Here is a 23,226-nt window from a genome sequence, read left to right as displayed (position 1 = left end):
TGCGGTGGAAAGCATCTTTGACCACATCGGAGGGGAAATTGCGGCCTGTGAAGGAGGAGGCCATTTGGGTTGTTTGGTAGTGGAATTGGTCCTCCTGGGAGCAGATGCGGTGGAGGCTAAGCAATTGGGAATATGGGATGGCATTTTTACAGGGGGCAGGGTGGGAGGAGGTGTAATGTAGGTAGCTGTGGGAGTCGGTTGGTCACTTTAACTCCCCCTCCCACTCCGCCAAGGACATGCAGGTCCTTGGCCTCCTCCATCGCCAGACCCTGGCACACAACGCCTGGAGGAAGAGTACCCCCTCATCTTCTGCCTAGGAACTCTCCAACCACAAGGGATGAATGTAGATTTCTCCAGCTTCCTCATTCCCCTCCCCCCAACTTATCTCAGTCCCAACCCTCAGACTCAGCACCGCTCTCTTGACCTGCAATCTTCTTTCTGACCTCTCCGCCCCCACTCCCTCTCCGGCCTATTACCCCCACCCTCACCTCCTTCCACCTATCGTATTCCCATCGCCCCTCCCCCCTACCTTTTATCTGAGCCCGCCTGGCACACCAGCCTCATTCCTGATGAAGGGCGTATGCCCGAAACGTCAATTCTCCTGCTCCTCGGATGCTGCCTGACCTGCTATGTTTTTCCAGCACCACACTCCTTGATAAGTATGTACCTGTCAGGCAGGGAGGTAGTTATCGAGAGATGGAGCTGTGGTTTACTAAAGAAGTTGAAGCTCTTGTCAAGAGGAAGGAGAAGGCTTATGTGAGGATGAGGCGTGAAGGCTCAGTTAGGGGATTGAGAGTTATCAGTTAGCCAGAAAAGATCTAAAGAGAAGGTGAAAAAGAGCCAGGAGGGGACATGAGAAGTTGTTGGTGAATATGATCAAGGAAAACCCGAAGGCCTTCTGTAGGTATATCAGGAATAAAAGAGTACTAGAGGAAAATTAGGGCTGATCACAGATAGTAATGGGAAGTTGTGTGCGGAATCTGAGGACATGGGGGAAGCGCTTAATGAATACTTTTTGTCTGTATTCACATTGGACAAGGGCAATGTTAGTGAGAATACGGAGATACAGGCTACAAGGTTAGATGGGGTTGAGGTTGACTAGGAGGTTTTAGCAATTTTGGAAGATCTGAAAATAGGTAAGACCCCTAGGCCAGATGGGATTTATCCTCGGATTCTCTGGGAAGCCAGGGAGGAGATTGGAGAGCCTTTGGCTTTGATTTTTATGTCATCATTGTCGACAGGAGTAGTGTCAGAAGACTGGAGGATTGCAAATATTGTTCCCTTGTTTAAGAACGGGAGTGGGGACAACCCTGGTAATTATAAGCCAGTGAGCCTTACTTGTGGGTAAGATGTTGGAAAAAGTAATGAGAGATAAGATTTATAATTATCTATATAGGGACAGTCAGCACGGTTTTGTGAAGGGTAGGTTGTGCCTCACTAACCTTACTGAGTTCACCGAGAAGGTAACAAAACAGGTAGATGAAGGTAAAGCGGTTGATGTGGTGTATATGGACTTCTGTAAGGTATTTGATAAAGTTCTTCCGGTAGACTGTTGCACAAAATACGGAGTTTTGGGATTGAAGGTGCTTTAGTGGTTTGGATCGGAAATTGGCTAGCTGAAAGAAGACGGAGAGTGGTGGTTGATGGAAGTGTTCATCCTGGAGCTCAGTTATCTGTGGTATGCCACAAGTCTGTTTCGTGACCACTGCTGTTTGTCATTTTTATAAAGGATCTGGATGTGGGCGTAGAAGGATGGGTTAGTAAATTTGTGGATGACGCTAAGGTAGACAGTGTTGTGGGTTACAGAGGGACATGGATAAGATGCAGAGCTGGGCTGAGAAGTGGCACATGCAGTTTAATGCGGAAAGGTGTGAGGTAGTTCACTTTGGAAGAAATATCAGGAATGCAGAGTACTGGGCTAATGGTAAAATTCTTGGCAGTGTAGATGAACAGAGAGCGATCTCTGTCCAGGTGCATAAATCCCTGAAAGTTGCCACCCAGGTTGATTAGAGTTGTTAAGAAGGCATATGGTGTGTTGGCGTTTATTGATCGGGGGATGGAGTTTCGGAGCCACAAGGTCATGCTTCAGCTGTACAAGACATTGGTAAGGCTGCAGCTGGAGTATTGTGTACAGATCTGATCACCACATTCTAGGAAGGATGTGGAAGCTTTAGAAAGGGTTCAGAGGAAACTTATTTGGATGTTGCCTGGTATGGAGGAAAGGTCCTACAAGAAAAGACTGAGGGAACAGAGGCTGTTTCCATTGAGAGAAGGTTGAGAGGTGACTTAATGGAGAAGTAGAAGGTAAACACAGGTTTAGATACTGTGGACAGTGAGAACCTTTTACCTTGGATCGTGAAGACTAACACGAAGGGACATAGCTTTAAATTGAGGGGTGATAGATTTAGGACCAATATCAGGCTTACTTATTAGGGGTGTGGAACAGCTTGCCTGCAAAAGTAGTAGACTCTATGACACTAAGGGCATTTAAATGGGCATTGGATATTCATATGGATCATAATGCAGCGGTGTAGATTAGATGGGCATCAGGTTATTTTCACAAGTCAGCACCACATCGAGGGCCTAAGGGCCTGGACAGTGCTGTAACGTTTTATGTTTCTATAAAGTCGCACTTTTGAATTGTGAAAATGATTCAAATAAGTCACTCAGTTGGTTTCTGTTTTCTGTGTTGATTTGGAAAAGAATAACCCTTTCATTGTAGAATTGAGTGAGTGTTTGAACAAGTTTAATCATGCAGTATTGAGTAGGTGTAATGCCATGGCCATTGCAGCACCTATGGCAGTGACGGTGTTTCAGCAGAACAACTGAAATATTTATCTATTGGCCTCCTTTGCATGCAGAGCTCAGTTCCATCCCATGCTATCCAGTCCTTTCTCAATCTCATTCCAAGTACTGTCTACAGAGAACAGTCATGGCTGAAATGACACAAGGCAAGGGCTGGGCACACCTAGCCTGTTGTCTTCCCTTCAACAATTTGGGAAGGACAATACACCGTGTCCCAGGGAAGAGCGTTAAAACAAAACAAAATCATCTTATCTGCCCCATTACAGTCTGAGTGAGCCTTTGTATTCATGAAATGATAGTGAGAGAGAGAAGGTTGGGTGGAACTGGCTAGACCAAACCCTTTTCCTTTTGTATTAGGGTGCATATTGATACTTTTCTTAAGTATGTTTTTTAATAATAATGTTCTCTCTCTCTCTCTCTCTCCCCCAACAGACATGTCGAACAGACCCATGTGTCGGCATTTCATGATGAAAGGCAGTTGCCGTTACGAGAGCAATTGTGCCTTCTACCACCCTGGGGTGAATGGCCCCCCATTGCCATGAAATTCAACACCATCTGCTTTTAAGAAGTAACAGAGGAAAACTAGCGTCGGCTGAAAAGTGCAAGAATGTGATCTGGCTGGGCCAGACACTAGTTGCTGTGGAGACTTCTGACATCCCAGAGTGAGCAGGCCTCCCTCTATCCTGTGGAAAGTTTGAACAGTTTTCACTGCTGTATTACAGACGAGCAGGACCCTGCCTGGGTCTCCCATCACGGTCTATGTAGGCTTCTAAATAATGGAACTGAAAGAACATCAGGCTTGGGGTTTAGACCACTACAATATTATTGCTGTTGCTCAGATACTCGATCCACCTCCCAGTTTATCCCTGTCCCTTCTTTTCCCCCGATCCTGAACCCTTTTTTTTTGTGTTTGCCTCTGTGAGGCTTATTAAGGCAGCCTGAGTTGCAGATGAACTTTGAAGAGGAAAAGAGAACTGCTTATTCTCAACAAGGCTGCACCTTACACTTTTGCCAGGATGAAAAATAAACAAGACCGCCCTCTTCTCATTTAGTCATTGCGACATGTGATGAAGGGCATAGGGTGGGATGGGGTGATGAGCAGTTTGTGGGTGGTCTGCTGAAGAACTGGGAAATGCCTTCCTACCCTCTTTTAATCTGCTGGTCTGTTGTATTGGAAACAAACAGTGCAGAGAGGACATCCACATATCAGACTAGATAACTACTGAACATTTCTACCTCTGCATTTTTAACAAAAAAAAACAGCGGTCAGCTATTTCAACACTGCATTCAACACCCAGCTGAATCCTCTCTCCCTGTATCATGTCAAGACTTATTTTCCAACAAAGGAGAAAGTGTACTGAAATTGGAGCTTACCAGTGTTTTCCAGAGATCTCTTGTGGAAATCCTCCTGATTTGTTTCGTGCTTGGCTTCTAACTTTGTTTCCTTTTCACATCTCTCCCCCATACATTACTTTTCCAGAGCAGAAGTGCTGATCACTTTTCAGTTGCCCTTTCGGTGTGCAGTAACTGAATTTTTTTTTTCAAGCTATTTTTGTAAATATCTATTTTGTAATAAATGCTCTGCATTTACCTGATGGGATTGGGGGAGGGGGGGCCATCAGTGTTTGTACTTTTAGTGGTTAATGTGTCTGACTCTTGCTTGTTTACATCAGTCCCAAGTAACTGCTTGAAGCATTCTTCCCACTTGCCCTTCCCTCGCTTAAAGTAGCTCATCAAACCCAGGACAAATTTTCCTGTCAACTCCTATCAATTGCACACCATCTGGTATGGTAGAATACACTCACCAGGGTGCAAGGACATTTTTCCTTGCATTTGTCCAAACTAAAGTTCTTGAAGTATGGTTATGGTGTAAATCTTTTGGCATTTCTTAAGGAGGTGATGATCTTGGCATGTTACTGGAAACTTTGTACAGGGAGCTGACCGTACAAAAACCACAGTTTCATGCCATTGGCAAAACTACCCTTACACACTTAAAGTATTAAGGAAATCCAGCTTAATCATAACTGCCTGTATAAGGGGTTTCAGAGTTGAGACTGAATTTGAAGGAGAATGTAGGGTGACCAAGTAGGTGAGAGCTAGTAGAGAATGTCAGTAGCTTAACACTGAAGTAAAACATTGTAGTCTATAATTAAGATAACCTTCAATTGAGCAACTTCTGTTCAGTCTTGCCTGTTCCCCTTCATTTCTGATTTTGCACTTGTAAGAAAAATGTTGAAGGGTTCATTTCTGTTTTCTACTTTTTTGTACACTTGAGAGCCACAAAGGAAACATCCATATCAGTATCTAATTGCTTGCTAATGGATGTGAGAGTAGTTGTTGATATCTAGTTTGGTGCTCAGTTTCATTCCAGGCCTGAACCTTATGATAGTTTAGTGGTGATAGGGAGAGAGGAGCTACTTTCCTGACCCACTGAACATGCTTGTGTTCCTGTGAAGATTATTTCCCCAAATAGTTTGAGTGAGGAACTGTACAGCCATTTTTGTTTGTTTGTTTAACTAGAGCCCACAGCACTGTCTGATTTAATTTTTTTTCTGGCTTTAACAGATGTTTGTGAATTAAAGCCCTGGCCTGAAATCAAAATTATAATTACTTGCTTTTTAATCAAGAAAATCTACTGGGCATTTCAATAATTCACAATTGTCATTTGTCACAGTGAGAAATGGTATTTTTATAAAGGTTCGAAGGCAGGACCTAAATTGACACCTTAGTGTGATGCAGCCGTTAGGAGGGAGCAAATGAGGGGTGGGGGAATGGGAAATCAGTATTGTTAAGGGTTAACCATTCTGATCTTCCCTCGGAATGGGAAGTTATTACAGTGTCAGAATGTATTGGATCAGCTGAGCTCTCTCTATGTGCTCCCTCCCCACCCTTGTCCACCCATCCAGTTCTACATTGCACTAACTACTGTTGTACATAAAACAATGACAATTTAATGATTTCTGGAACAGGGCAGTTACTTTATATTTCCTTTTGAGATACTTTGTTTAATTTTACAGATGTATATGTTCATTTTGTCAAGTTTGTTCATTTTTTATATCTATATTAAAAAAACCCATCAGAATTGATGTGGTGATAATGGCTGCTACTGATCATTTTACAGCTCAACATTTTCTTGAACAATGGATATTGTACAGTTATGTTCCTGTGCTTAAGAAAAGAATAAGTAACTGGGACATTTTTTTAAATAAACCAATAAAGTATTTTGAAAATGGCCTGTGCCTGTGTGCACCTATGAAGGTCTGTGTATTCAGGGATCTTTGCTTTCAACAAGCGTATTCTAATGTAATTTTTACTTTCTGTGAAAAGCATTGCTTGTTTCTTATTTTTTAGAGACTTATTATCATTGGGATAATCTTTCTCTGTAATCTGTGCTATCTTTTGTATGATATTTCATTTTCTATTTTGATAATAAAACATTGCAAAAGCACAGCTGTTGATGTTAATTTGTGAAACTGCACCACACGGAATGAATGAATGAAAGAATGAACGAACTGATGGAAGAATATGGAGGGTGTTGCTAATGGGAATTAAGTCATAGAATTTCATTTATATTAAAAAATTGCTTTCAGTACTTGAATCTCAAATCCACTTATCTCCATGAGAGAGAAACTGAAAGCCATCATTATGCTTTTAAAATAATTATTCACTACTTGCTGCTAAATGAGCAGTGACAAGTGAAATGGTTTCAGCCTAAATGTAAGCACATTAAAACTAACATCATGACATTAAGGATAAGAAAAACTACACTCGAGTGAATCTTGAATTCAAGTATGCAGAGCCATGCACCTAACAAGTCTGCATTAACTAGTTCTAGCCGCCCTGTGGGCATGCATTGCATAGCATAACCTCCTTTAGTATCTGATCTTGAACATGTTGCAAACAAGTTAAAATGCCCATTTAAGAGATGGATAACAAATGTATAAATTAATTCTGTAGCAGTAATGTTATGCCCATAAAAGGAAACAATTATTTGGGGTTATCTATTTGTAGCTAGAACCTGAGTTGTATGTTCACCTAATCACTAGGTTTAGTTAGTTTGTTCTTCTCATTTCACCACCCATATCCACCCTGCACCTATCTTTTGCCAATCTAAAATTGGTTCTGGTTAGAACGAGAAAAGTGGGTACCCAAAAAGCAAGCTAGAATTTTCCTGTTGTACACCAAAAATTGCCTTTTAAACCTCCCCTGTCAACCAGTGGCTGTGTGAAGTACTGAAAATGAGTTGAAGTGTGGTGTATGGTGCAGTTTACAAATTAACCTCTGATTTTTTTTCTCCCAAGTTTGAGACAGCTCCTAATCTTTGCTATGATTAGGATCATTTGCAAAATTTGGACAACAAAATTAGGGGATGGTAATTTAGGGGAAAGAAAATTCTATGTTGATCTATGATCTAATTATAATTCTTTAATTGGTCTAATTTAAATGGTTAAATAGTTTCTTGCACAACACTTTTTGTGTGATTGAATACTATGCAGTTAACCATGTCCTTTACTATTCCAGCTGCACTTTGTAGGTAAGTTTGATTTGGCTTATTGCCACCTTTTCTAGAGGCGAGCAGAGAATTTTCTTTGTTAATTCATGGGATGTTGGTGTCACTGGCTAGTCCAGCATTTATTGCCCATGCCTAATCAAGAAATGTGGTGAGCTGCCTTCTTGAGCCACTGTAGTCCATTTGGACTTTTCGAGGGACAAGTAAAGATCCATAATGAGTAAGATTATAATTATTAAGGAAGTGTATCCTAGAGATGTACAACATGGAAACAGACCCTTCAGTCCAACCCGTCCATGCTGACCAGATATCCCAACCCAATCTAGTCCCACCTGCCAGCACCCGGCCCATATCCTTCCAAACCCTTCCTATTCATACATCCGTCCAAATAACTCTTAAATGTTGTAATTGTACCAGCCTCCACCACTTCCTCTGGCAGCTCATTCCATACATGTACTGCCCGCTGTGTGAAAAAGTTGCCCCTTTGGTCTCTTTTGTATTTTTCCCCTCTCGCCATGAACTTGTGCCCTCTAGTTCTGGACTCTCCAACCCCAGGGAAAAGACAGTGCCTATTTACCCTATCCATGCCCCTCATAATTTTGTTAACCTCTATAAGGATGCCCCTCAGCCTCCGACGTTCCAGGGAAAACAGACCCAGCCTGTTCAGCCTCCAACACTGGCAACATAAGGGAGTCTTGACAATTACGTCTTGACTTAAAGAGCATCATAATATGATTAGACATAGTTTTATGAAAGGAAAATTTAATTTGACATTTGTTTTTGGCAAACTCAGCTAGTGGGCTAAATAAAGGTTGGTTATTATGCTTGGATTACAAAATGTTGTTCAATGTAGTGCCAAGCAAAAGGTTAAAATATGCAAGCTAAGGCTCTTAGTTATATTTATCAGAGTCATAGAGATGTAAAGCACGGAAACAGATCCTTTGGTCCAATTTATCCAGGCCGACCAGATATCCCAACCCATTCTAGTCCTACCTCCAAACCCTTCCTATTCATGTCCCCATCCAGATCCTTTTTAAATGTTGCAATTGTACCAGCCTCCACCACTTTCTCTGGCAGCTCATTCCATTCACGTACCACGTTCTGTGTGAAAAATTTGCCCGAGGTGTCTTTTATATCTTTCCCCTCTCACCCTAAACCTTTTCCCTCTAGTTCTGGACTCCCCCACCCCAAGGAAGAGATTTTGTCTATTTACCCTATCCATGCCCCTCAAGATTTTATAAACCTCTGTAAGGTCACTCTCAGCCTCTGATGCCTCTATGGAAAGCAGCCCCAGCCTACTCAGCTTCTCCCTGTAGCTCAAACCCAGCAACATCCTTGTAAATCTTTTCTGAGCCCTTTCAAGTTTCACAACATCCTTTTGCACAACGTTTGCACAGAGAATTGATTAATGGGCAGGAAACTCTTGAGAGCATCCATCCATCTTGAGAAATCACCAGGGTCTATGTCACTTCTGTATTGAACAGGCTGTTGAGATTGACCTTTAAAGTGGCTATCTCCTTTTGGAGCTGGCCTGGCTGAATGGTGTTGGTCCAAGGTTGGGTATTTTCTCAGGCTCTCTCTAATGTTCTCTGCTTCTTCAATGCTCTTCCTGACTGCTTATCTTCAGGCACTCCAACTTGCTGAGGACCTTCTATACATCGACTCCGATCCCAATTAATGTGGCGTCTTGCTTGTGGGTATCCTTGTACTGGTGACATGGCAGTCTTATGCCAATAGGAGGCTTTGGAGCATATCTTTGGGGATGTGGCATCATCCACTTAGCTCATCTGACCCAGCCAATGTGAGTTGCTGACTTGAGAGGGGAGTTAGTCATGCAACACAGGAACAGACCCTTTGATCCAACTTGTCCATGTCTTATCCTAAATTAATCTAGTACTATTTGGCTCATTTCCCTACAAAACTTGTTCGTTCATGTACCCATCCAGGTGCCTTTTGATTGTACCAGCCACCCCCACTTCAACTGGCAGCGCATTCCATAAATGTACCACCCTCTGTATGAAAAAGATACCCCTCAGCTCCTTTTAAAATCTTTCCCTTCTCATGTTAAGGCTATACCCTCAAGGTTTGGGCTTACCCTACCCAAGGGAAAAGAGCTGGGCTATTCATCTATCAATAACCCTCATGAGTTTCTGAACTCGATAAGGTGCTGGTGTTTTCTGTAGTTCCAAGATACTCGTATATTCAGCACTCTCTCTCACTGGGAGATGCTCAATATTTTCTGAGCTACAGTATGAGACATGTTCAACCTTAAGGAGAAAGAGGACTGCAGATGCTGGAGATCAGAGCTGAAAATGTGTTGCTGGAAAAGCGCAGTGGGTCAGGCAGCATCGAAGGAGCAGGAGAATCAACGTTTCGGGCATGAGCCCTTCATCAGGAATGAGGAAAGTGTGTCCAGCAGGCTAAGATAAAAGGTAGGGAGGAGGGACTTGGGGGAGGGGTGTTGGAAATGCGTTAGGTGGAAGGAGGTCAAGGTGAGGGTGATAGGTCGGAGTGGGGTGGGGGCGGAGAGGTCAGGAAGAAGATTGCAGGTTAGGAAGGTGGTGCTGTATTCGAGGGATTTGACTGAGACAAGTTTGGGGGGGGGAGGGGAAATGAGGAAACTGGAGAAATCTGAGTTCATCCCTTGTGGTTGGAGGGTTCCTAGGCAGAAGATGAGGCGCTCTTCCTCCAACCGTCATGTTGTTATGTTCTGGCGATGGAGGAGTCCAAGGACCTCCACCTGCATGTCCTCGGTGGAGTGGGAGGGGGAGTTGAAGTGTTAAGCCACGGGGTGGTTGGGTTGGTTGGTCCAGGTGTCCCAGAGGTGTTCTCTGAAACGTTGCGCAAGTAGGCGGCCTGTCTCCCCAATGTAGAGGAGGCCACATCGGGTGCAGCGGATGCAGTAAATGATGTGTGTGGAGGTGCAGGCGAATTTGTGGCAGATATGGAAGGATCCCTTGGGGCCTTGGAGGGAAGTAAGGGGGGAGGTGTGGGCGCAAGTTTTGCATTTCTTGCGGTTGCAGGGGAAGGTGCCGGGAGTGGAGGTTGGGTTGGTGGGGGGTGTGGACCTGACGAGGGAGTCGCAGAGGGAGTGGTCTTTTCGGAACGCTGATAGGGGAGGGGAGGGAAATATATCCCTGGTGGTGGGGTCCGTTTGGAGGTGGCGGAAATGACGACGGATGATACGCTGTATATGGAGGTTGGTGGGGTGGTAGGTGAGGACCAGTGGGGTTCTGTCCTGGTGGCGGTTGGAGGGGTGGGGTTCAAGGGCGGAGGAGCGGGAAGTGGAGGAGATGCGGTGGAGGGCATCGTCGATCACATCTGGGAGGAAATTGCGGTCTTTGAAGAAGGAGGCCATCTGGGTTGTTCGGTATTGGAACTGGTCCTCCTGGGAGCAGATGCGGCGGAGACGAAGGAATTGGGAATATGGGATGGAGTTTTTACAGGGGGCAGGGTGGGAGGAGGTGTAGTCCAGGCAGCTGTGGGAGTCAGTCGGTTTATAGTAGATGTCTGTGTTGAGTCGGTCACCTGAGATAGAAATGGAGAGGTCTAGGAAGGGGAGGGAGGAGTCTGAGACGGTCCAGGTAAATTTGAGGTCGGGATGGACGGTGTTGGTAAAGTTGATGAACTGTTCAACCTCCTCGTGGGAGCACGGGGCAGCGCCGATACAGTCATCGATGTAGCGGAGGAAAAGGTGGGGGGTGGTGCCAGTGTAGCTGCGGAAGATGGACTGTTCCACATATCCTACGAAGAGGCAGGCATAGCTGGAGCCCATGCGGGTACCCATGGCAACTCCTTTGGTTTAGAGGAAGTGGGAGGATTGGAAAGAGAAGTTGTTCAGGGTGAGGACCAGTTCAGTCAGTCGAAGGAGGGTGTCAGTGGAAGACCCATGTTCAACCTTAAGTAGAGTATTGTGTACAGTTGTGGATGCCACATTATGGGAAAGATGTGAACAGATTGGAGAGAGTACAGAAGTAGTTTACAAGATCAATTCCAGGAATGAGAAATTCCAGTCATAAAGATAACTTGAAGCAGTTGGGACTTTTCACCCGAGGAACAATGCAATAGGGTGGAGCTAGAACATAGAATAGTACAGCACAGGAAAGGGACCTTTGACCCATGACGTTATGCCGGATATGACGCCAAATTAAACGAATCCCTCTGCCTACCTTTGGTCCTAATCCCTCCATCCTTTACATGTGCACGCGCTTATCCAAAAGTCCCTTAGCTGCCCCTATTTTATCTGCCACATCCACCACTACCACACCCTGGCAGCGTGTTCCAGATTCCTACCACACTATCTGTAAAAAAAAACTGCACCTCACATCTCCTTTGAACTTTCCCCCTTCTCACCTTTAATTGCAAGCCCCCTAGTTTTAGACATTTTGGTTCTCGGGGAAAAAAATTTCTGGCCATCAACGATTCCAGCCTCAGGCGACTGCCTGTGTGGAGTTTGCACTTTCTCCCCGTGTCTGCGTGGGTTTCCTCCGGGTGCTCCGGTTTCCTCCCACAATCCAAACATGTGCAGGTCAGGTGAATTGGCCGTGCTAAATTGCCTGTAGTGTTAGGTGCATCGTTCAGAGGGAAATAGGCCTGAGCAGGTTACTCTCTGGAGGGTCGGTATTGATTTGTTGGGCCAAATGGCCTGTTTCAACACTGTAGGGAATCTAATCTAATCTAAAAAACCCTATCTGTGTATCTCATAATTCTATAGACTTGTTATCAAGTCTCCCCTCAGCCTCTGCCACTCTAGAGAAAACAACAACAGACAATAGACAATAGGTGCAGGAGTAGGCCATTCACCCCATCGAGCCTGCACCACCATTCAATATGATCATGGCTGATCATTCCTAATCAATATCCTGTTCCTGCCTTATTTCCATAACCCTTGATTCCATTATCTTCGAGAGCTCTATCCAACTCTTTCTTAAATGAATCCAGAGACTGGGCCTCCACTGCCCTCTGGGGCAGAGCATTCCACACAGCCACCACTCTCTGGGTGAAGAAGTTTCTCTTCATCTCTGTCCTAAATGGTCTACCCCGTATTTTTAAGCTGTGTCCTCTGGTTCGGCACTCACCCATCAGCGGAAACATGTTTCCTGCCTCCAGCGTGTCCAATCCTTTAATAATCTTATATGTCTCAATCAGATCCCCTCTCAGTCTTCTAAACTCAAGGGTATACAAGCCCAGTCGCTTCAGTCTTTCAGTGTAAGGTAATCCCACCATTCCAAGAATTGACCTCGTGAACCTACAACCCGAGTTTATCTAGCCTTTCCTTATAGCTCATAGCCTCTGGGCAGCATCTTTACCATCAGCAAGATGGCCAATGGCCTCACTGAGCTCTGTTATGCCATCCTCAAGAGAGAGAAATCTGGAATGGTGCTGAAATGGAACCATAGAGTCATATAGCATGGAAACCCACCCTTCAGTCCAACCTGCCCAGGCCAATCAAATTTCACAAACTTTCACGTTACCACGGAGACACTGGAGAAGCTAAATTACTTGTCTTTGAGCATGTTTTTAACCAAATTGTGCAAACATTTGTGGCAGTTCTATCTGCACAGGGAGAGTTTTTTTTCCTAGTGCAGGCTAGTTGGTAGTCACAGAACACAACTTAAAGTATATGGTTAAAAAAAAGTCAAGGGGCAGATGAGAGGTTATTTTACTCACGGAGTTCTGGTGACCTTCTTCACTCACAATGTTCTCCCAGCGTATTGAGTATGAGACAGTGCCCCACTCTCCACCTGCTTGCTGGGTTCTCAATGACGCTGTTCCCTATTTTTGCCTTGAAGTGACTGATTGAGTTCCTGCTGGTTCTGTTGCTTCCGTGATTCAGCCTCAACAAAAGATTGTTTGCTCTTGCAGAGGTCGGGAAGTAAAAATAGCATTTTCCTAGTTGGCAAGATGTAATTAGTGGAGTGACAAGGAACAGTGCTGGGACCTAAGCTGTTTACTTTCCACATTCATGGCTGAGAGTCCAAAAGTAATTATTCCAAGGATGTTGCCAGGGTTTGAGCTATAGGGAGAGGCTGAACAGACCGGGGCTGGTTTCCCTGGAGCATCGGAGGCTGAGGGGTGACCTTATGGAGGTTTATAAAATCATGAGGGGCATGGATAGGATAAATAGACAAACGCTGGCAAGACTAGATTAATTTTGGATATCTGGTCGGCGTGGACGGGTTAGAACAAAGGTTCTGTTTCTGTGCTGTACGTCTCTGTGACTATAAGTTTGTTGACGATACAAAACTAGGCATGAGTGTAAGCTGGGATGGGGATGGAAGGCGTAGGCATGCAGGTAAAGTGAGTGAGCAACAAATAACAGATGGTTTGTCGATGTGTACGGTTATTCTTTCTCGTATTCATAGAAATGCAGGCAATTCTTTAAAAGTATGACAAGTAAAGAATGTTGAGACAGACTTGACTGTAGTTCAATAGGAACAAATAAAAAGTCATCATGGATGGGTATATGAACAGGAAGGGTTTGGAGGGATATGGGCCGGGTGGGACTAGATTGGGTTGGGATATCTGGTCGGCATGGACGGGTTGGACCGAAGGGTCTGTACATCTCTATGACTAGGAGGCAGGGAACAGATTCTGGATCAGTGGTGCTGGAAGAGCACAGCAGTTCAGGCAGCATCCAACAAGCAGCAAAATCGATGTTTCGGGTAAAAGCCCTTCATCAGGAATAAAGGTGAGCTGGAAGCGTGGAGAGATAAGCTAGAGGAGGGTGGGGTGGGGAGAGAGTATGTTTCCAGCATCTGCAGTCGTTGTTTTTACCTGGCAGGGAACAGATGATGAACGCAAAGGGACTGGTGGTTTGAGGTGCATTTGTTTTAATGCAAGAAGTGTAGTCGGGAAGACAGATGAACTTAGGGCTTGGATTAGTACCTGGGAGCATGTTGTCATTGCTATTACTGAGACTTGGTTGAGGGACGGGCATAGTTGGCGGCTAAACATCTCAGGATATCAATGTTTCAGGCGGGATAGAGAGGAAAGTAAAAGGGGTGGAGGAGTTGCATTACTGGTCAGAGAGGATATCACAGCTGTGCTGAAGGAGGGCACTATGGAGGCCTTGAGCAGTGAGGCAATATGGGTAGAGCTCAGAAATAGGAAGGGTGCGGTAACCATCTCACAGCAAATGTGAGATAGAAGTATAAATATTATGGAAAGATGCAGAAGCAACAGGGTGGTGGTGATAAGAGTTTTAAATTTTCCCAACATTGACTGGATTCACTTAGAGTTAAGAGGTCTAGATGGAGCAGGATTTATAAGGAACATCCAGGAGGGATTTCTGGAACAGTATTCAAACAGACCAACTCAGGAAGGGGCCATGCTAGACCTGGTGTTGGGGAATGAGTCCGGCCAGCTGGTTAATATTTCAATAGGGCATCACTTTGGCAATTTGATCACAATTTCATAAGTTTTCGAGTACCCATGGACAAAATCGAGAGTGGTCCTAAAGGAAGATGCTAAACTGGGGTTAGGCCAACCACACCAATATTCAGCAGGAGCTGGGGAATGGAGATCAGGAGCAGCTGTTTGAAAGTAAATCCACATTTAATAAGTGGGAGGCTTTTGAAGAGAGGTCGATTAGAGTTCAGGAGAGGTATGTTTCTGTGACAATGAGGGATTGAAATGGCAAGGTTAGGGAACCATGGATGACATTGTGAGACTAGCTAAGAGGAAAAAGGATGCATACGTAAGTTCTAGGCGACTGAAGACAGACAAAGCTTTGGAAGAATATCAGGAATATAGCACCAATCTGAAATGAAGAATTAAGAGGGCTAAAAGGAGTCATGTGATGTCTTTTGCAAATTGGGTTAAGGAAAATCTCAAAACCTTTTATTCATATACAAGGAGCAAGAGGGTAACTAAAGAAAGGGTTGGCCCACTCAAGGACAAAGGAGAAAAGTTATGCATGGAGTCAGAGAAAATGGGTGAGATTCTTGACGAATACTTTGCATTAGTATACACTGAGGAGAGGGACATGACGGATGTTGAGGTTAGGGATAGATTTTTGATTACTCTAGGTCAAGTCGGCATAAGGAGGGAGTAAGTGTTGGATATTCTAAAAGGTACTAAGGTAGACAAGTCCCCAGGTCCAGATGGGATCTATCCAGGTTACTGAAGGAGGTGAGAGAGGAAATAGCTGGAGGACTGGAGAATTGCTAATGTTGTCCCCTTGTTTAAGGGTAGCAAGGATACTCCAGGTAATTATTGACCGGTGAGCCTGACGTCAGTGGTGGGAAGCTGCTAGAGAAGATACTGAGGGATAGGATCTTTTCTCATTTGGAAGAAAATGGGCTTATCAGTAATGGGTAGCATGGTTTTGTGCAGGGAAGGTCAAGTCTTACAAACCTAGAATTCTTTGAAGAGGTGACAAAGTTGATTAATGGGGGAAGGGCTGTAGATGTCATACACACGGACTTTAGTAAGGTGTTTGATAAGGTTCGCCACGGTAGGCTGATGAAGAAGGTGAAGTCGCACGGGGCTGAAAATGTGGATGCTGCCTGACCTGCTGCGCTTTTTAACCAGCAACACATTTTCAGTCCGATCTCCAGCATCTGCAGTCCTTACTTTTTACTCGAAGTCACACGGGGTCCAGGGTGTTCTAGTGAGATGGATAGAGAACTAGTTGGGTAACAGGAGACAGAGAGTATTAGGGGAGGGGAGCTTCTTAAAATGGAGACCTGTGACCAATGGTGTTCTACAGGGATCCGTGCTGGGACCACTGGTACTTGTGATGTACATAAATGATTTGGAGGAAGGTATCAGTTGCCTGATTAGCAAGTTTGCAGATGACACCAAGTTTGGTGGAGTAGCGGATAGTGAAGGGGACTGTCAGAGAATACAGCAGAATGTATATAGATTGGAGAGTTGGCTCATGCGAGGTGATGCATTTTGGAAGATCCAATTCAAGAGCGAACTATACAGTAAATGGAGAAGTCCTGGGAAAATTGACGTATAGAGAGAGAGATCTGGGTGTTCAGGTCCATTGTTGGTGGCAACGCAGATCAGTACAGTGGTCAAAAAGTCATATGGCATGCTTCTTTTCATAGGACTGGATATTGAGTACAAAGAGTTGTATAGGACTTTGGTTGGAATACTGTGTACAATTCTGTTCGCCACATTACCAAAAGGATGTGGACACTTTGGAGAGGGTGCAGAGAAGGTTTACGAGGATGTTGCCTGGTATGGAAAGTGTTAGCTATGAAGAAAGGTTGAGTAGGTTAGGTTTATTTTCATTAGAAAAAAGGAGATTGAGGGGGGACCTGATTGAGGTTTACAAAATCATTAACGCTATATATAGGGTGTATAGCAAGAAGCTTCCCCTCTTCCCCCCCCCCCCACAAAAAAAGAGTGGGGGAACTCAACGACTAGAGACCATGAATTTAAAGTGAGAGGGGAAAGGTTTAGGGAGATATATGTGGAAAGTTCTTTACGCAGAGGGGCCCTGAGATGCATTGCCAGTGGAGGTGGGAGGGGTGGGAACGATAATGTCATTTAAGATTTATCTAGACGGATACAGAATGGGCAGGGAGCGGTGGGATACAGATCCTTGGAAAATAGGCAGCAGGTTTAGATAGTGGAGCTGTATCGGCGCAGACTTGGAGGGCCGAAGGGCCTGTTCCTGTGCTGGAATTTTCTTGGTTTTCCCCAATTGGGGAAATCCATGACACGAGCACAGTCTCAAGGCAATGGTTCAATCATTCAAGGTCTGATGTTAAAAGAAACCTGTTTGAGCAGAAATACGTGAATCGCTAAGCTGTTGTGCCTTATGTCATTGTCGAGCATTTTACATTGGATATAGTCCATACTGGGACTGAGCTTTAATCTCAAGGGAATGGGCAGTAAAGTGGAATTCAGATAGACCATGAGTCTTTACTCTCAAGTGGTTGAGAATTTTTAAAAGTTATGGTTAACTTTTGCTTGCTTTCCTTACGCTGTCTTTGCCAGTGATCAATACATCTCAGGAATTAGTAATTTTTTTTTAAAAATTGCCACAAATTCGCAGGCTACTGATCAGATCTTGAGGCTGTTGTCTGCTTTCTACGAGATTATGCTTGAAGTCTCTTCAAATTGTCTCAAGTCACATCTTGCTCTCAACTTAATCCCATTATTTAATTCGCTACTTGAAAATGTTCGGCCCATCCATTTATTTGGCATGTTGCCTGGGAATTCCATCACCATTCAATGTGCAGTTGATCATGACTTGGTTATATTGCATGTACCATATTGCATTAATCTGGACTGTAAAGTAGTTCAAATCAACCTGTTTTGACACACAATTGAGGCAGGTGGGACTTGAACCTGAACGAGGTCACACAGACCCTTCGGCCCAACAAGTCAATGCCGACCTTAATCCCAAACTAAACTAGCCCCACCTATCTGTGCTTGGCCCACATTTCTCCAAACATTTCTTATTCAGGTACTTATCCAATGTCTTATAAACATTGGCACTGCGCCCGCATCCACCATTCCCTCTGGAAGTTCATTCCACACATGGTTAAAAATCACACAACACCAGGTTATAGTCCAACAGGTTTAATTGGAAGCACACTAGCTTTCGGAGCGACGCTCCTTCATCAGGTGTTTGTGGAGGGCTCGATCGTAACACAGAATTTATAGCAAAAATTTACAGTGTGATGTAACTGAAATTATACATTGAAAAAATCGATGGTCTGTTAAGCCTTTCATCTGTTTGAATACAGTGATAGTTTCACTTCTTTCATGTGTAAATCACAAAACCCTTCTTTTTTAAAACGTTGCATTCTCGGGTTAGCTGTTAACAATGATGATAACTGAAGGAGCGGCGCTCCGAAAGCTAGTGCTTCCAATTAAACCTGTTGGACTATAACCTGGTGTTGTGTGATTTTTAACTTTGTACACCCCAGTCCGACACCGGCATCTCCAAATCATTCCACACATGAACCACTTTGAAAAAAAAACGAGGGGCAATTTTTTTTTTACAAAAAATTTTTAAGGCAAATATCCCCTGGTCTTGAAACCCTCAACCCTAGGGGGAAGACAACCGCAATTGACCCTAACTATAAACCTCTATAACCTCCTACGCTCTCGTGAAAAAAGCCCCAGCCAATCTTTGTTACTCAAACCCTCAATTCCCAGCAACATCCTGGTAAATCTCTAAAGCCGAATCTGCTAGTCTAGAAGTAAGACGACCAAGGGCTCATGCCCGAAACGTTGACTCTCCTGCTCCTCTGATGCTGCCTGACTTGCTGCGCTTTTCCAGCAACACACTCCCCCTTTCACCTAGACCACCCTTGTGCCTCAAGAGCCCTTTTTGTTTTGTTGCTCTTCATTAGTTTTCTTTGTTCATGGATAGTTTGCAGAGATGTTACTACACACTGCTGAAGCAAGTGGGGACCTGAACCCAGGCCTCCTGGGTCAGAGATAGGATACTACAACTCGGCCACTGAAGTCTCTAGCCTGTACTGTACAGTGTTTTCCTGCTGGTTGTCAGGACCAGCCATTCTCCCTCTCTCTTGATATCTCGGAACTAAAGGGGTTGCGCAGAAATTCAAAAAAATGTCGCAGTAAATGTTGGTTCAACTTTGAAAAAGTGAGGTTCAGTTTGATGTCAGTCTGAATTCACCAGATCACACTCTCACATCTCTCGATCCAAAACCAATTTTGCATCCACATTTACCAAGCACTGAAACTTTTCCTTTGGAAGGCAACAGCCAAGGATAGAGACAAAAGTCAGGAGTGCATACAAAAATACCTTTATTATATTTGCTAGGAGTGAATACATCAAAGCAACTCAAGTGACAGTGTTAATAATTTGATAATTGTTACATTTTGTTTTATTTACCATCAGGATCGTATGTACAGTGGAGATTCTGACTTGCACACGTCATTTGAGAAAACGGACCCTTACAGAGTTGATTCTCTCCATGTGAAAATAACAGGGTCAATAATACCGAGCAACAGAAATGTTCAATGATTGTTTAAATCGTGAGAACTGCCCCAGATTGCATTCCTGACAGGGGTTCTGTTACAAACCTATGGAAGCCATCATATAAAGAGAATTCCAAGCCTTGTCTCCTGAAGGGGCCATTGTCAGGATGGTAGTGGAGAAGTGACAGTATCACTGGGCTAGCTACCCAGAGGCTCAGGCTAACGTACTGGGAACACTGCTCCCTGCTACAAGAGCACTTTGCAAATCCCGAGTATAAAGTGAGTCTCGGTAATGATGACCGTGATAATCGCCTGCAAATCGATGTAAAAAGCCAACAGGTTCCTCGGTATCTTCACAGAAGGAAATGAACACCTTGACCTGGGCTTGACTTCCATGTGACTCCAGACTCGCTGCTACCCTCTGCCATGATCACGCAAACATCTTGATTTAAGGGCAACGAGGGATCAGTAACAAATACTGGCCTGTCGATGATACCTAAATCCAATGAAATTTTTAAGAGTCCACTCGCAGATCTCCTGTGCCATTGCTGAGTGAGTGAGAGGAGGAACAGGTTACCTGGAGAGTGGTGAGATAACCACTCCCACACAGGAGTGGGTGAGGAAAATTGGGCAGAGTTAAGGGAAGCTATATGAGCAGATGAAGGAGGCAGAACAGAGTAATCGGGGGAGATAAAGTTGACTCAGAAGGAAAGATGATCATGATGCCTGAACACTAGCAGCACTCCGAAAGCTCGTGCTTCCAAATAAAATCTGTTGTGTGATTAACTTTGTCTACCCCAGGCCTACCCCGGCACGTCCACACCACAGCATTACCACGAGCAGAGAGTGGACTAACCTCTGCGTGATGTTGGCAAACAGGACATGGAAGTAGTTCTGAGATGGCGACCGAAGTCCGAGGTGAACTCTCCCCAGGGAGCAGGGGGTTCAAAATTGGGCAAATTCCCCAGAGACGCAGTAACAACTTCACACTAAATAAAAACTTCCAACCTTTCCTCCCTATTTCAGGAGCCCAGGCAGAATTACTGTACAACATCTTATCACATAGATATTTACATTTAAAAACTGTTGCACTTTGAAAATCGAATCACAGAGTGACAGGGCCACAGTGGTAACCTTCACTTCAGTAAGAGCCCCGGAAACATGGGAGGATTCGGTGCAGGAACACCCCTCTGGCACTGCTTGCACTGAACATGGTTCCTTGTGGCTTCACACTCTGCTTCCTCGCTCTTTATTTAACAAAATTACTGGAGTGATACAGCTCAACCAACAGTCAGTGTGATTTCTGCAAGACCTCAGCTCGTGAACAAAATGGTTCTTCTGAAGACCACATTGGGGGGTGGGGGGATCCTTGTGCATGTGTAGATAGATAGTGCACGCGGGAGAGCGCAAGATGGATGGAGGGGAGAGAGAGAGAGAAGACAGACAGATGGAGAGAGCGCACTGGCCCGGTTACTGTTGAGAGGATTCCTAAGACATTCAGAGTCTGGATTATAAGCTCCCGTGACCGCCCCATCGCAACAGGCAGCACTAACAGAGCAAGACAGCAACCTGTGTTCAGGTACCGATAGGAACATCTGAGGTGAGGTCAATCAGCTCCCAGTGGGTTTTGGGGGGGGAAAGAGAGAGAGAAACCTTCATTAAGACCAGTTTACCCAAATGCTAGGCATTGCCAGGAGGTGAAAGTTTCAATGGGACTTCGACAACATACACTTCCTTGTTGTGGTTCTGTTCGCTGAGCTGGGAATTTTTGTGTTGCAGACGTTCCATCCCCTGTCTAGGTGACATCCTCAGTGCTTGGGAGCCTCCTGTGAAGTGCGTCTGTGATGTTTCCTCTGGCATTTGTAGTGGTTTGTCTCTGCCACTTCCGGTTGTCAGTTCCAGCTGTCCGCTGCAGTGGCCGGTATGTTGGGTCCAGGTCGATGTGCTTTTTGATTGAATCTGTGGACGAGTGCCATGCCTCTAGGAATTCCCTGGCTGTTCTCTGTTTGGCTTGTCCTATAATAGTAGTGTTGTCCCAGTCAAACTTATGTTGCCTGTCATCTGCGTGTGTAGCTACTAAGGAGAGCTGGTCGTGTTGTTTCGTGGCTAGTTGGTGCTCATGGATGCGGGTTGTTAGCTGTCTTCCTGTTTGTCCTATGTAGTGTTTTGTGCAGTCCTTGCACGGGATTTTGTACACTACGTTGGTTTTGCACATGCTGGGTATCGGGTCCTTCGTCCTGGTGAGTTGTTGTCTGAGAGTGGCTGTTGGTTTGTGTGCTGTTATGAGTCCTAGTGGTCGCAGTAGTCTGGCTGTCAGTTCAGAAATGTCCTTGATGTATGGATCCACAGCTTCGATCAATAAGCACATCGACCTGGACCCTATATACCGGCCACTGCAGCGGACAGCAACTGACAACCGGAAGCGGCAGAGACAAACCACTATAAACGCCGGAGGAAACATCACAGAAGTGCTTCACAGGAGGCTCCCAAGCACTGAGGATGTCACCTAGACAGGGGACGAAATGTCTGCAAACACAAATTCCCAGCTCGGCGAGCAGAACCACAACAATGAGCACCCGAGCTACAAATCTTCTCCCAAACGTTGAATACACTTCATAGAATCCCTACAGTGTGGAAACAGGCCCTTCGGCCCAACAAATCCACACTGACCATCCGAAGAGTATTGCGCCTAGACCCATCCCCCCGATGGTACATTTACCCCTGACTAATGCACCTAACCAACACATCCCTGAACACTAGAGCCAAGTCACCTGAACCTGCACATCTTTGGAGGAAGCCGGAGCACCCGGAGGAAACCCACGCAGACACGGGGAGAATGTGCAAACTCCACACAGACAGACAGTCACCCGAGGCTGGAATTGAACCCGGGTCCCCGGCGCCACGAGGCAGCAGTGTTAACCACTGAGCCACAGAAACCATAGCCTGGCGTCAAATTAAATTAAATTCCTCTCAGAGAACATTGCGGATACACCTACAGCGCACATGGACAGCAGCAGTTCAAGAAGGCACCTTCTTGAGGGGCAACTAGGGTTGGGTAATGCCTGCTGGCCCAGTCACCCACGCCTGTTTACCATGAGGGAGTAACACACCACTACAAGAAACCGCTGAAATGCCCAGGGGTCTGTCAGCATCACGTTTCAGGGCCCGATGGCCTGCCCACTCACCTGCCCACAACGCACTCTTGCTCGACAACTTGCACAGCCCACGGTGGCTCAAACACAGCCAGGAACTGGTGTTCCCCGTCAACACGCTCAGGGAGCCCCCCACGCCCCTCTCCAAGACAGTGGCACGACCATCCTTCAGGAATCCCACCGTCTGGGGGAGACCCAGGATGGGTGTAAAAGCAATGCCGGTGACCCGCATTGGGGAGCGGGCGGCCGGAGATCGGTGTGGCTGGTTGCCTGTCGGTAAGGTGGAGGATTCTCACTTTGGTTGATCCACCTCCCTCTCCTGCCAGAAGGCAGCAGGGACATTCGGCACCGCCGCATCAGGAGCACACCAGGGGTTTTACTGCTCCGAACGCGGAGGCGTTGTTAGGCCAGCTTCCCCCTCCCCCACCCGGGGAACGGCGGTGTGAGATGGCGTCCGGCTGCTTCCGACAACTGGCACATCCTGGAGGCAGCTGTCAGAGACGGGAAAAGGGGGCTCTCGCCCGCTCCTGGCCTGGATCAGGACCAGGTGGAGGGAGCGTGCCCGGGGATGATGCAAGGAACAGGGTGGGAATGGGAACGGGGGTAGGGGTAGGCCAGCGGCGGTTTGGGGTGGGGTGGGTGGGCACTGAGACTGACAGGACCAGGCAGCCTCTCCACGATCACAAAACACCCTGGGGGCACACAGCCCCCATCCTCACCCCTTCCCCTACCCAACAACCACAGGGGACACACGACCCCCTATCCACACTAACCCCCCCCCCACCCCAATGGAGCACACGGCCCCACCCTCAGCCCCTCCACCCCACCGTGGGGGGCGCA

At 45.7% G+C, this 23,226-nt stretch overlaps 1 protein-coding gene across 4 annotated transcripts in view; it reads left to right on the top strand.

Annotated features, from left to right (window-relative positions):
* The window catches only part of ppp1r10 (protein phosphatase 1, regulatory subunit 10), a 38,534-nt gene extending 32,340 nt beyond the window's left edge, over positions 1–6,194 (top strand). For all 4 annotated transcript variants that reach the window (XM_060851101.1, XM_060851103.1, XM_060851102.1 and 1 more), the window contains one exon: positions 3,238–6,194. In XM_060851101.1, coding sequence (XP_060707084.1) covers positions 3,238–3,347 — 110 coding nt within the window. In that variant the 3' untranslated portion in view covers positions 3,348–6,194. The remainder of the gene's footprint in view (positions 1–3,237) is intronic.
* The last annotated feature ends 17,032 nt before the right edge of the window (positions 6,195–23,226 follow it).

Source organism: Hemiscyllium ocellatum, chromosome 35 (genome assembly GCF_020745735.1).
Source record: "Hemiscyllium ocellatum isolate sHemOce1 chromosome 35, sHemOce1.pat.X.cur, whole genome shotgun sequence".
Taxonomy (NCBI): Eukaryota; Metazoa; Chordata; class Chondrichthyes; order Orectolobiformes; family Hemiscylliidae; genus Hemiscyllium; species Hemiscyllium ocellatum.
Note: the sequence above shows the minus strand (reverse complement) of the source record. Positions and strands in the feature narration are given on the sequence as shown.